Source organism: Talpa occidentalis, unplaced genomic scaffold (genome assembly GCF_014898055.3).
Source record: "Talpa occidentalis isolate TD23 unplaced genomic scaffold, MPIMG_talOcc4v2.1 talOcc4.3, whole genome shotgun sequence".
NCBI classification, from domain to species: domain Eukaryota; kingdom Metazoa; phylum Chordata; class Mammalia; order Eulipotyphla; family Talpidae; genus Talpa; species Talpa occidentalis.
In genome coordinates this window covers 147733103-147747643 of record NW_023603184.1, presented here as the reverse complement: position 1 = coordinate 147747643, position 14541 = coordinate 147733103, and the positions used below count along the sequence as shown (strand labels likewise).

General features: G+C 39.9%; 1 protein-coding gene across 2 annotated transcripts in view; it reads right to left on the bottom strand.

Annotated features, from left to right (window-relative positions):
- GIGYF2 (GRB10 interacting GYF protein 2) overlaps nucleotides 1-14541 on the bottom strand; it is a 123377-nt gene that overhangs the window by 18600 nt on the left and 90236 nt on the right. For both annotated transcript variants that reach the window (XM_037524237.2, XM_054700170.1), the window contains 7 exons: nucleotides 14099-14190; nucleotides 12977-13084; nucleotides 11865-11962; nucleotides 8208-8308; nucleotides 6591-6752; nucleotides 5050-5208; nucleotides 1691-1927 (listed from right to left, as the gene is read on the bottom strand). In XM_037524237.2, coding sequence (XP_037380134.1) covers nucleotides 1691-1927; nucleotides 5050-5208; nucleotides 6591-6752; nucleotides 8208-8308; nucleotides 11865-11962; nucleotides 12977-13084; nucleotides 14099-14190 — 957 coding nt within the window. The remainder of the gene's footprint in view (nucleotides 1-1690; nucleotides 1928-5049; nucleotides 5209-6590; nucleotides 6753-8207; nucleotides 8309-11864; nucleotides 11963-12976; nucleotides 13085-14098; nucleotides 14191-14541) is intronic.

The following is a 14541-nucleotide window of genomic DNA, read 5'->3' as shown; positions in this document are numbered from 1 at the left end:
ACAAATTCGAGAAACAATCTAAATTGACTTTTAAGAAGTAAAGGCAGTGAATTAGTGATCAAAAACCTATCCACAAAGAAAGTCCAGGATCAGAAGCTTCACCACTGAATTCTATCAAACATTTAAAGAAGAATTAATACCATTTCTTCACAAACTCTTCCAAAAATCAGAAGCGGAGGGAACACTTTCCAACTTATTCTTTAAGGTCGGCATTATTACCCTGACACCAAAGCCAGATAAAGACATCATAAGAAAGGAAAAAAAAAACTTTAACTACTCAACAATATCTGTGATCAATAATAAGGACACAAAAATCCCCACCAAAATACAAACAAACCAAATCCAATGACATAAATGAAATCATTACATTTATCCCAGGTCCAAGGTTTGTGTAACACCTGAAAATCAATTAACATAATACACAATATGAATGGGAAAAAAAGATACATGATAATCGCATTAGATACAAGTCATTTGACAAAAACCGCAATATCCTTTCATAATAAAAACGTTCAACAAACAAGGAACAGTAGGGGAACACCCTAAACCAGATGAAGGACATCTACAAAAAAACCTGCAGCTAACATTGCACTGATGAAAGACAGGATGCTTCCTCTCAAGAACAAGACAAGGCCATTCATGCTTGTCATTTCTGCTGAATATTGTATGGCACATTCTAGCCAGAGCGATTAGGTAAGAAAAAGAATAGTTTGGAAAGGAAGCAAAACTACCAAATGATATGATCTTGACATAAAAATCCTAATGAATACACGAAAGAACTATTAATTAATAAACCAGTTCAGCAAGATTACAGGATATAAGCTCAATATACAAAAATCAACTCTATATTATACACGTTGCAATGAACAACCTGAAAATGAAATGTTGAAAATTCCATTTACAACAGCATCAAAAAGAAAAAGTGTACGAATAAATTTAACACAAGGAGTAAAAATGTTATACTCTGAAAACTATAAAACACTGAAAGAAATTTAAGGTATTTTGTTTATGGATTGAAAGACTTACTATTGTTCATTGGCAATGCAATCCCTGTAAGAACCCTACCTGGCCTTTTTGTGAAAATCATTCTAAAATTTACATGTGTAACTGAAAGGGACCCAGAACAGTCAAAACACCATAGGAAAAGAACAAGCTGGAGGACTCACACTTCCTGATTTTAAAAACTACAAAAAAGCATTACTGTCAGTGTCAAGACAGTGTCATCACTTGAATAGAATTCAGAGTCCACACATGAACCCGCGGGTCTATAGTCAACTGATTTTCAGCAAGAGCGCTAAATCCAATCGGTGGACAGGAAACAGGCTTCTCAATAAACGATGCCAAGGACAAAAGGACTGTGACATGAACAAGCATGACATCAAGCCCTTACCTTACACCATTTACAAAAATGAATTCAATGTGGATCAGAGACCTAAATGTAACAGCTGAAACTACGAAAGTCTCAGAAGAAAACACAGGGGATATAAATCTTCACGACCTCAGATTTTAAACAGATTCTGAGGCAGACAGCTTCTATGGACCCCTGTCAGATAAGCGCCCCTACACCTCAGCCAGCACAGTGACACTTAACAATAAAGCAGCACCCCGTGTTGGTGCGCTGGGGCTGCCGGCAGCTACCCAACTCCAGAACGGTACCAAGCAGCTTCTCTGGGTGGTCCCTAGGTTTTACCTTCATCTGCGCCAACTGTTGCTGCTGTTGCTGCTGCTGCAACCTGCGGAGAGCCTCTTGCTGCTGCTGCCGCTGGCGCATCAGCTCCTTCTGCCGCTGGAGCTCCAGCTCTTTCCTCTTTCGTTCCTCCTCCTCGTGGCGGAGTCTTGCCGCCTCCTCTTCCATGCGCAGCCGGTTCTCCTCCAACCGACGCTGGGCTTCTTCTTCCTCCCGAGCCCATTTTGCAGCCTCCTCTTCCTTCCCAGAAGGAAAAATAAGAGAATAAAATTGAATTGTTTAAGGAAACTCAGAGTCATTTTTGCAGAGAAAGCAAAATGAGAGATGGTAGAGGGAAGTTTTCTGTGCACACCAGGATTCAGCCAAGGGAAGGCTGTCTTATTCTGTGCTCTTTATGCCACGTACATCAAAAAATAAAAAATAATTAACATAACATTTATAGCAGCCACAAAAGACTGGCATGCTTATAGGATAAAATTTTCACTTATTTGCTAATCTCTACATAAAAAGAATGTCATATATGTGGTAAGTACTGATCACCAAGGGATCCACACCAACTACAGGAGTATCTCCTGGAAACTGCCAACACCAGAGCTCACTGAGCTTTTCAAGGTGCTAAGTCCTTTCCTGATTACCAGGAGAGCTCAGCCAGTTTCGGAACCTCAGCAACTTTACCGTTGCATCCCAGTTCTCACCCCTGTGGCCCTTAGCCCACAGGTCCCTCAGAAAATGGGACCCTCCTGGGCCTCCCTGGTGGTGCAAGGGTTAATACACAACCTATGAAGCTATCTGCAGCCTCTGCAGCACAAGTTCAATCCCCGGCCAGGGAGCAACCCACATGGCTCAGCAGACTTCTCCTGACTCACCCGCTGCTCCCCTCAGCAGAGTATTTCGGTCAATCTGCCTGTTCTGTTCCCCACCCTGTCTCTGGTGAATCCTCTCACCCCCACACCTCTGGCCTGTACCCCAGCTGTATGCATAAATAAATAAATCTTTAAAAAAAAAAAAAAAAGAAAGAAAAAAGAAAATGGGACCGTCCTCTACCTCCTTATTCATTTTCCTGGCTCATTTTCCTTCTGCTTCCCTACCTCAACACCATACCACTGTGCCCTCTGGAACTCTCCACACCTTCTTTCAGAGAGTCTGTTTACTATGCTGCGGTGCTGTCTTATCCACAGAGCACATTCTTGTTCCTTCTCAAAGTGCAGGGCAGACATCAAACACTCTGTGAGGATCTCCCTGCTGTTTCCATTATGTCCTGCACACCCTGCCCTCCTCTCTACTTGTTCCTAGCCACGCAGTGGCAACAACTGTTCCCATCTATCCACCCATCCGATCACGCTTCTCCCTTTCAGACAGTCTCCTATCACATCAGAGGTTTCAAATGCCAGACTTGGCTTTTTAAGCTTCCCAGATAACCAGAGGCACCCTAGTTACCCTACTCACTTTAGGGCAAAGGGGTGTGTTCTGGGAGACTTCTAGAGAAGACATTCTTCCCAGGCAATAGGAAAGGACAAGAGAATGATCACTTTTGTTTTGGATGTAGGTCATACAAGTGTGTGGAACCAAAATTCGCAACCAGAGGTGGAAAAAATGAACTTAAAAGTTAACACACCAGGAAACAGAGAGCAGAAAGAAATGTGAAAAGCATCTGGGTCCTTTATGGTATCATTGAGTCACTGAAGGCATGTGATTACCTTATTTCCTTGATATGGGAAGTAATAGTGTATCTATTGTTTATGCCACATATAGGTGAATATTTTATTTCATAACTGAAGGTATCCTAGCTGTGGCATTTATTTCTTAGATAATCATCACCCACAGAGTAGGTGGACTTCTTGAGGACAGAAATATTTCTTTTTTTTTTTTTTAAACATTTTTTTTTTTATAGAGGCATGTTTTATTTATTTATTTGTTTGTTTGTTTGTTTGTTTTGTTTATACATGCACTGGGTACAGTCAGAAGCACGGGAGGGTGAGAGAATTCACCAGAGCCAGAGCGGGGAGCAGAGCAGGCAGAAGGACCGAAGCACACCGCTGAGGGGAGCAGCGGGCAGCAGGAGAGGTCTGCACGCCATGTGGGACCCTCGCCGGCGGCTGGGGAACGAACCGGCGCTGCAGAGGCCGCGGGCAGCTTCGCAACCCGGCGCTCAACCGCTGCGCCACCGGGGAGGCCCAGAAATATTTCTTTAAAGGTTTTATACTCCACCAGGAAACAAGCACTATAACTGAATATGCTAACTGCTACATAAACAAGCACTTAACTGAATATGCTAACTGCTAAATAAACCAAAGAATGAATCAATGCACAATCTAATATTAAAGGTATCTACCACCAGTCGAATTTGGGTTTCTCAAGGAGTTTTAATTGAGAACTTAGGCAAAAGCAGTTAGTATCTACTTTGGGTCAATCTAACTGGACAAACACAAATTTAAACAAAGGTGTAGCCTGCACGAAGTCATTTCTTCCTAAAGGCACAGCAGGGGTGAGCGCTTCACACACAGCTCTAGCTGGCTGACCAAGGTCTACACCAGTAGTCACATGTCATGGTGACAATATGACACTTGACAGAATGTGATAAAAACGGTACTTGGCCTCTGCAATCTTTCCAAACACCCACCACTCCAGGCTACTCATGAGGAAAGCTACAGCCAAAGTCCAAAGAGCATTACCTTACAACATAAAACTGTCCCAGTCAACAAAAACACGTAAAGTCTGAGACTCTCACAGTCAAGAAGCTAAGGAGATGTGACAACTAAATGTAGTACTCTGGGGATGGAATTCCGGGGCAGTAAAAGAACATTAGGGAAAATTTGAGGAAATGCGAGTAAGCTATGGACTTGATTTGATAATGCATCAATACTGATTTATTGTGACAAATGTGCCATCCTAATATAAGATAAAAATAGAGGAAACCATACTATCGTACAAATTTTCCTAAAAAATCTAATAATGTTTGAAAAATAAAGTATACCAACCCCTCCACTCCAACTTGTACGTTCTTAGCATTCAAACGAAATACTTTAGGGGTTCTGGCCGCCAGTAACGGCAGAGCAGAATGGTGGAGTGGGAATTAGTGATAAAGACTGCAGGTACTGTGGATGTGTTAGCCGCACTGAATTGTGCACTTGGAAAGAGCAAACTGGACACTCTGGTTTCACTCTGGTATTGTTCCAATTTTTCGATACTTTGTTCAGCATTCATTATTACATGTGGAACGGTTATTACAAAAATACTGAGGTCTCTTTAAGCATTTCTTGGCAACGTGAATGTGTGACATAGGCTATTCCAATATCCTAATAATTTCTCAGTCACTGATCCCTAGTGTCAAAGCAGCAATGAGAAGAGTAAACGCTGATCACCTGCTTGCGTAACAATTCTTCCTGCTTCCGCCTCTCTTCCTCTTCTCTTCGCCTCTCCTCCAGTCTTCGGAGAGCTTCTTCTTGCTGCTGTCTTTCTTCCTCTTCTCGTTGCCGCCTTAGAGCAATTTCTTGCTCCCTCTGGCGTCGCAAAGCCTCTTCCTTTATTTAAAAAAAGGAGGGTGTGTGTGAAACTGTGGGTCTCAACTTACACTAAGAAAAATTGAAAAGGAATATGCTGTCTGCTGCTCAGGTTCTGATAACACTAACATGAAAAGAAGCCATCCAGGACCTAGAGAGATGTGGTTTTGCATGTGTCGTATCTGAGTTATGGGGCAGGAGCACTAACAGTTACAATAATTTGTGTTTACAATATTAGCAGTTAAACAGGACTGCACTGGGAAGTCTACTCCATGCACCCCATGAGCAATCTCAGGAGCTGACTAGCCCCAGAAAGGACCACACCGGCAGGGTTTCAGGCTTTGGTATCACCAGTACGAGTTCCTACTTCCCCCCACCCCCGCCCCAGGTATTAAGGTAACATTTTTATGGATTTTTAAAAATCTTTTAAAATTGTTTTATTAATAGTATATTGTTTTAATTTTACATTTTTCATCGAGGCAACACTGGTTTACAACACTGTATATGATTTAGGGGTATGAGCTCACACCTCTTCACTTGTATTTACTATAACACACCCCAGAGTGGTATGGCAGTTTTTTAAATCAAATGAGAACCTAAGACAAAGAGAGATCAAATCAACACAGCCACCTAAAAATGCCAGGTGAGGTAGGAGTAAGTTCTCCAGTCAGAAGTACAAAGTAAAGCATGTGACACAGAACATGTACTAAAGAACCCAAGTCCCATAGATATTAAGTATATAGAAAAATGTCCCACTGCCAAAATAATTTAGAAATACTGAGCAACACAGAGTTAAACAGATGTCCTCACTGGAGTACTTTTTAGTACTTTTTAGTGCTGATACAGAGTGTGATGCTAAGAAATATCCGTTCCAACAGCAGCATGGAGGTTAGTTTTTTCACAGATGACGTACTGGGGTGGGGCCATCAGTAAGTACGAAAGATAAGGACAAAAGGCCAGACGATGGGGCTATCACAGAGGTGGTTGGTTCTTTCTACTGGGATTTTTAAAAGTCACAATAGAAAAATGGGCCAATAGATTTCCCCAAAAAGATACAAATATGGTCAAGAAACATGAAAACCAGTAAGTCACTGGTTGTAAAGACTTGCCACTTCTGAAATAGAATCGGTTTTCAAAGTCTAGGAAACATACAAAACAAATCAACCCCAATTATATAGTAGGGCTGAAGACTATCCCTCCAGTGGGTGTGGGTGGCTAAGAGACTTTTTTTTAATAAAGGAAGTGAGTTTTACAAGGTTCTAATCCCAATCTTCTGCTAACTCCCAGTCGCTGTCGAGGAGACCATCTCCCAGAGCACTGTTATCTGTGAAAGAAGGGGGAAGGCACTAAGCAGCAGGTGCTCCCGCAGGCTGAGCCTACAAACAGGGCTCCCAGAGGCGTACCTGTTTCCTTCGCGCGAGCTCTTCTTCCTCCCGCCTTTTCCTTTCTTCCTCCTGCTGTCTCCGAAGCATTTCTTCCTGTTGTCTCCGGAGTTCTTCTTGTCTCTTTCGCTCTTCCTCTTCCCGTTTTGCCCTCATTTCTGCCTCTCTTCTCTCCTGTTCTAGCTGTGATTGAACAAGAGTACTCTTAATAATTTGAAGCCAAGCACAGGGATGTGAGAAGCTGGCATGTGCAGCTTCCACCATTCCCTCAGCTGCCTAACCCGTAACTAGGAGGTGGAGCCACTTCTGAGGCCACAGCAATCAGAACAGTCTACGTACTTCAAAGCTGCATGCACTCACCCCACTTGAAGCTACCCCCCCCACTGCACACTACCACCTCCCCACATTTCCTACATGTACTGGAGCAAGTGGTTATTTTGAGACAAACATCAGAATTCGTTTGCAGTGGCATTTCCTTGCTCATTCCTACAAAAGATTTCCTGATGGAAGATCTAATAGTGTGACTATAATGTTTCAGCAACAGTAATCTAAGTTGCTACAAATGTGAAAAATTACAGAATTCTTAAAACGTGAAGATCAACCACACAGCAAACTATCTCTTACACAGTTCCTAAACACCAGCCGATCCAGCACTTGGACACTAGTCCCTGTGCCACAAGGAGAGCCAGGCCTCCCTCTACTCACCCATATTCCTAAGTCTCTCATTGTGTTTCCCTACTTCCAGTCTGTGTACATTTCCCAGCTTAACATCTATCCTCCACCACATAACTCTTCCGGGTTCGCATTTAACACCATCCTTCACCCTAGAAATAAACCCTAACTCTTGAACGCAGCATGTGCGAGGGTCCACCTGACTCATCTCCTCTAGTCTCCTTACTCAGCACTTACTCCTCAGCGGCGCAGAGGGCTCCAGTCAGGTCAAATTACTAAGCTATTTCTGGGCCAGTATGTTCTCATGCACTTCAGAGTGTTTACAAGTGCTGTATTCCTTCAGCTGCAACTTATTTTTCACCTGCTTCTACTCTGTCTTCTACCCTTCAATGGAATTAAATCCTACTATCTATCCCTCCAGTGCAAACTGGCTCACCTAATTCCTAATCCCTATGCTCTCCAACAGTATGGCTTATCCTGGAGCTCCAGGTGCTGTACTGACCAGCAATAACCAAACACACACATGGCACACGACGATAAGCCTCCCTCTTTCGTCACTGGGGAACTAGAACACACTCAAAAAATGTTTGTATAAATACAGCAAAATACAGATTCAAGGTAGGAATACAAGCTGCAGATCAAAGGTCTAAAAAGCAATGTTAAACATTCAGGTAAGCATAGTATTTTTTATATTTTAAGGACTGCATTTACTACAACTGTTTCTAGAAAGAATAATGTAGCAAAACTATCCACATGACTACAATTATTAATGTGTCAACCATTCAACGAGTTAATTTTAATTGCTTTCAAGTCTTTTTTGGGAGAAGAGAGCACAATAAAGATAAAATAGGAATGTGCTTATACCAGCTAAGTAGCAGTAAGGTGAAAGGAAATAAGGACAGCTAGCTGGAGAAACCAAGCTCTCAATAAACAAATGTGTGCACTGTGGAAGAATGTGTTTCAGACCTTTGCAGCTTTCGCTTTCTCCATCTGCTGAAGCTGCTCAAGGGCAGGTCCTGGGGCTGCGGTGTCAAGGGGAAGATCCCACACACTACCACCTTCCCAAACTATAAGGCAACAAGAAAAATATAATATGAGTGCCAGAGGTTACACACATGGTCACGTATCCACAAGCACTGTGAGAAGTTATTTCCCTGTCCGTGAATAAACTCCATCATACTTACCTGTTTGCTTTTAAGTCAACTGAACTGCCAGTAGGCTCCAATCTCTATCAATACCCTTTACCATATTTAGACGGAAACCAAGTACCAGGCATTTGTTAGGGAGCTAATTTCATCATCAAAAAATTGTGTATCTGCTCAGATCTCCATGTTTATAGGTGCACAAGCTGAAGATCAGAGGTATTTCGCTAACACTCCCAAGGATATGTGGCAAGCACATGGCCGTGCCAGTATTTAATTCCCAGTGTACTGGATCCCACAGCCATGGTATCTCCAGAAGCCATGCACACCATGTAGAGAGTGGAGTAAAGAGAGGGAGAACTATGGAGCTAGAAAGCATACTGTATATGGACCAAGTGCCACAGAATCATTCATTTAATGATGCATGATTTCACACTCTGTGAATTTCATTTCAATAAATGAGAAAAAAGAGAAAGATAGGTATAGCTAGAGCTGGAGAGGCTTCTGGAAAGGTTGGACAGCTCTCCCAAATGATGATGGGGTCTGCTGACCCGAAAAGTCAGGTGACATGATCAGATGTGGACATAAACAGATAGAACAAGGCTTCTAAGCCTGTTTCCCTAATGCCAACAAGGTTTGTCAATATGACTTAACATTATATAAAATCATAATTATTATAAATTATTATCTGTATAAAATCAATGAACTATTTGTAAAAGGACCTTGACTGTATCATACACAAAGAAAGGAAACTGTTTAATAAGATACTTTTAGTTTCAAAACACTGTATTAACACCGTCCTGACTGTGATTGGCTAACAAGAGAAAAATAAAATACACACAGCATGGAAAGCTGACAAGGGAAGAATCAGTCCTGCCATAATGTCCATGGTCAACATTAGCAAGAGAACAACTGAATAGCTCAATGGCTCTAAGAATAATCTATCAGAAATCAACAATTCCATTCACAGTCACTTCAAAAAGAATCACACCTCAAAATTAATCTAACCAAGCAGGTTAAGAACCTAGACTGTGAGAACTATAAGACAGATTAAAGATTTAGACATAAGGAGATGGAAATACATTCCCTGATCATGGATGGAGAGACTATATAGTCAAAATGACTATTTTACCTAAAATGACACATAAATTAACTGCAATCCCCATCAAAATACCAACAATATTCTTCAAAGAAACTAAACATAAATATTGAAGTTTATATGGAGCCAAGAGACCTGCAATAGCGAAAGCAATCCTGAGAAAAAAATGGAAGCATCGTATTATGACTTCATATTATAAAACAGGAATTATTAAAACAATAAGGTATTGGTATAAAAACAGACACATGGATCAATGGAACAGAATCAAAAATTCAGAAATACATGTATTTATTATTTATTTGTGTATTATACACAAAAAATCAGAAATAAATACACAATAAATACACTTAATGAGGAGAGTCTCTTTAACAAAAGATGGTAGGAAAATTGTATAATCATATTTAAAAAAAAAACTTGGATAATTTTCTAACTCCATGCACAAAAGTAAATGCCAAATGAAGATTTAGATATAAGACCTGCAACAATAAAATACACAGAAGAAAGTACTGCTGATATGCACCATGGCATCAATGATAAAGATGTTTTTGGAGACTTTACCCCTATTGGCAAAGGAAATAAAAGCAAAAATAAACAATCAGGATTATCTCAAATTAAAGCTTTTTTTATCAATACAGTGAAATAAGTAGATTAAAATGAAATCCTAAATGGAGAAAATAATGCTCATTATACAATTGACAATGGGTTAATATCCAAAACATAAAAAAATTACACAATTCAACAAGAAAAAACCAACAACTTGATTAATAAATGGGCAGCAGATCTGAACACACAATTTACTACAGAGAATACCCAGAGAGCCAAAAGAAACATGGAAAAATGTCATCAGAACTTCTGATAAGGGAGCTGCATGTTGAAACTAAAATGAGGTATCATGCCACACCTGTGAAATGGGGCATATTAAAAAGTCCCTGAACAACATATGCTGGAGGGAACACAGAGGAACCCCATTACACTGTTGGTGGGAACCACTTTGGTGCAACCATTTTGGAAAAGTATCTGGATTTATATTGAAAAATGTAAATACCATAAGGCCCAGCAATTCCACTCCTGGGCATCCATCCAAAGATGTAAAACCATCAATTGCATATATGCTCTACAATATCTATCACAGCATTATTTACAATAGCTAGCACCTAAATGCCCAGGGACAAGAGGATTGGATCAAGAAGATGTGTTCTGTCCATATTATAGAATACTATTCAGTCACATGGGAAGAGGAAATGTTGCCATTTACAGCAACATGGAGGAGGTTCAAAGGAATTATGCACAATAAAGTCAGAATGACAAAAACAAGTATTTTGGACATTTGCACAGCAGACTATTCCACAAAGTAAAATACTTATTAGAACAAGTGAACATCAATAAATGAAATGAGGTTTCTAGGGGAGGGGAGGGAAGAAATCAGAGGGGATGTAGGGATTCGTGATGGGGGGAAAAGAATCTATCAATGCCCATGGGTCCTGAAAATCTTCAACAACTATTATAGCCTCTTGAAAGGACACTCAATGAATGGTTCACACTAGCCCTCCACAAACATTAGACCTTTAGAAACAATCCACTAATATCAAGACATTTTTTTTTAAACTCTAACCTCAGGGGCCTCCCTGGTGGCGCAAGGGGTTAAGCAACGCACTGTGAAGCAATTCGCAGCCTCTGCAGCACTGAGTTTGATCCCCGGCTGGCTGGGGAGCAGCCCACATGGCGCAGCAGACCTCTCCTGTCTCGCCCACTACTCTCCTCAGCAGTGTGTTTCAGTCAGTCTGCCTGTTCTGTTCCCCACTCTGTTCCCCACATCTCTGTGCCCCGGCTCTTGTATGTATAAATAAATCAATCTTTAAAAAAATAAAATAAAATGAAACTCCAACCCCAAATTTTTTAGTTTGATGCAAAAAGATCAGAAAAAAGTAGGCTTTTCTCTCCCCCAAATTTCTAGGTATGTGCAATGTTAATCTCTATATAAACCCTTGACTCAAAAGGATAACTCATGATTACTTAAAATTTTTTACTTGTGCTCTTTTTTTTTTTCACTCTGGCAGAGAAGATCAAAAACAATATAAAAAACATTCCACACTGGTTAGAGCAACATTAAAAAAATAGAGGCTAACTCAAATTCAAAAAGTTTAGTTACCTACGAATTTCTAGCAAATTCTTAACAGTATTATTTTCAATAGCACTTTTAATCCTTTGTAGGGGGTCTATTAAAAATTGGGAGCTTTAAAAATAAATAAATAAATAGGGAGTTTTGTGAATATTCAACATAAAACTAGTAAAAAAAAAATGCATTTTTAAAGAATTAATTTATAAAATTGCTAGTCTAAAAATCCAAAGAGCTATTTACTAAAGGCCAACATAAATTCTTACCTGTAGGCTGCGAGGTTGTTGGCATCTCCCAGATAGAACCAGTATCTTGCACTGATACAGACCTAGTAACTGAAGGAATGACGTTCTGATCAGATATTCTGCAAAAGAGAAAAAAAAAATTAACCTGTTCTTGTCATTTTCAATAAAGAGGGACTCCAGGTTATCTACAGGAGTTCTAGATTATTTGGCAAGACCACACCTTCAGTTTTAAGGGATGTGTAACAGCACTATCAAAGCACTCAGGAGAGGAGCCAAGAAAAAGGCACAATGACTACACTTTTGGGCTCCTCAGGGTATCAGCAAATACTGATTTCTACATAATGGATACATTTACCGTCTTAAAAAATTGGGGATGTCTCAGTACATCATAGACCAGCATATTACAATAAAAAATATTCAGGCTGTAAGTCAAAGGCCTTTTAATGCTGTCTCTAAACCATGTCATGTCAACAAAATTTTTTTTACCCTCTCAGAGTCCCAGTTTGCCCATCTATTAAATGAAGACCTAACCAATGAACCTTTTTCCTTCACACATCCAATAGAGAAATATAGAAGGTTTTGGTTAAATGAGCCGGCAGGGTTTTTAAGAATAGTGACTGATACCTCTGTAGAAGACACAATAAACACTACCCTCAAACAATAATCTAAAACAGCACAAGTTGAAGACTTTTAGCACAATTTCCCTTTCCTCACACCTACCTTAATGATTCTGGGTTCAGAAAAACTGTAACTATGTGTAGCCCTGTTAAATGCCTTTCATGAGAGACCATGGATAAAACAATGAGATTAAACTTCTAGACTACAATATTTTGTTGCTGGTTCCCTGTGTGAGTAACACAGCTTCTCAAGCACTATTATTCTTTGATTATTATTCCAAATTGGTCCCCTGTGAGTAAAAAGACCAAATAAATACTTTTCCTTCAGCTTTTATTTATTTATTTATTTACTTACTTACTTACTTACTTACAAACTACACTCTTTTTCCACATAACACGCAGATATATGTTCTGTTTGGGCATTTTAGTACCAGACTTCAAACACTGTATGCCAAAGTTCCCTTTCATTTGCTTCCTTAACACACATACAACAGGACACACCATGGAGGGACCAACCTCATCTTCAGAGCCTGGAACTGTTGGAGAAGCAACGCCAACTGCTGCTGTTGCTGGGAAGACAGGGCTGCTTTCTGTTGTTGAGCCAAGACCTGTGCATACTGTTGTCTTCAAAAAAGCAAAATCAAGTGTGACTTGTCTATCCACATTTTACTCACTTTACCAAGACAGTGAAAGACAAAGTGGAATCCACTTTCCAAAATAATATCATTACAAAGAGCTATTAGCTATATATTTACAATTCTTCATGATAACAGTAGCACAGAAAAGTCTATGCATCATTCTAGAATGAAATGAATTAGATGGCATGTTTCGGAGCAAAAGAGGGCAGTAAAAGTACATATACCACAGTATGTCAAAAGCGGCAAACTCAAGATATAACAGTCTTTTATCAGGAAACAAGTGAAAAATAAAATTCAAACTAACAGCTGTTTCCATATGAAGCACCCTTTGCAAAAATAAAAACACTATTAAAATTCTCAAATCTATGTTCCACCTTATTAAACTTTAGGTGATTTTTTTTTTTAACTAGTTCAGAGCTGGACAAATTTTTTTCTTAAAGAGGCAGACAATGAGGCTACTAAATTCTGTCACTGCAGTGCAAAAGCAGCGAGAGACAACACATATATACACGCACACAAGTGTGTGTGGTCGCGTTTCAATACAACTCTGCTTTTTAAAAACAGGAAGAGGGTCTGCCAACTTCTGCACCAGACATCAATAAATCTTACTTCTATGAAACGGACACACACCCATTCTGCCACTATTCCACACCTCTACTGAAAGCATAAGCTTTTACTTCTTTCCCGTACTGTTTTTTCTCTGTGGCATTCAAATTGAGCCATTTAGGGGGTATTTAATTCTTAGAATGCTTGCTAGTTATAGCTTTATAAGCTTAAAAGCTTATAAAATTATGGTTATGTATCATCTTCTGAAAAATTCTATTATTTAAGAAGGTAATACCAAACTTAGATTTTATGGTGGTAACATGCCACTGATTGGGTGGCTCAAGTATCCCATGAAATTTCAGTTCCCTGTTGTTAAAGGTCACACTTGGAAATAGGTGGTATTCAATGGCCCTTTTGGTGCCGCAGTGCTCCCTACCACACCACTAGCTCTTACTGTATTAAGAGCTGCTGGTACTGGAGGTGATGCATTTGGTATAAGGCTGTAAGTTCCTGCTGCCTGGTCAGCCGTTCCTGGTCCAACTCGCCCTGGGAATGAAACATTGGGGGAAGAAACACCTTTGAACAAATTGCTGAGATCACAGAAGCCATTAGTACATGTAACTGAAAGCAAAGTGAACCCCATACCTTCACATCCCACTACACCTTTATGCACAAAATGCTTAATATAAAACTTGGGCATCTTAAACTAAGCAGTGCCACCTACTGGAAGAAGGTAATATCTGCATTGTAAGACAGTCCTAAGAATGGATAAAATGGTCCTTATTTCAACTGCTGTTCTTGTAGTCTGCCCAAGCTGAACTTTGCATTACAATCCAGTTATTACTTTAACTCAAAAAAATGTATAATTTCCCCTACATTAAAAGTGATTTATAAATG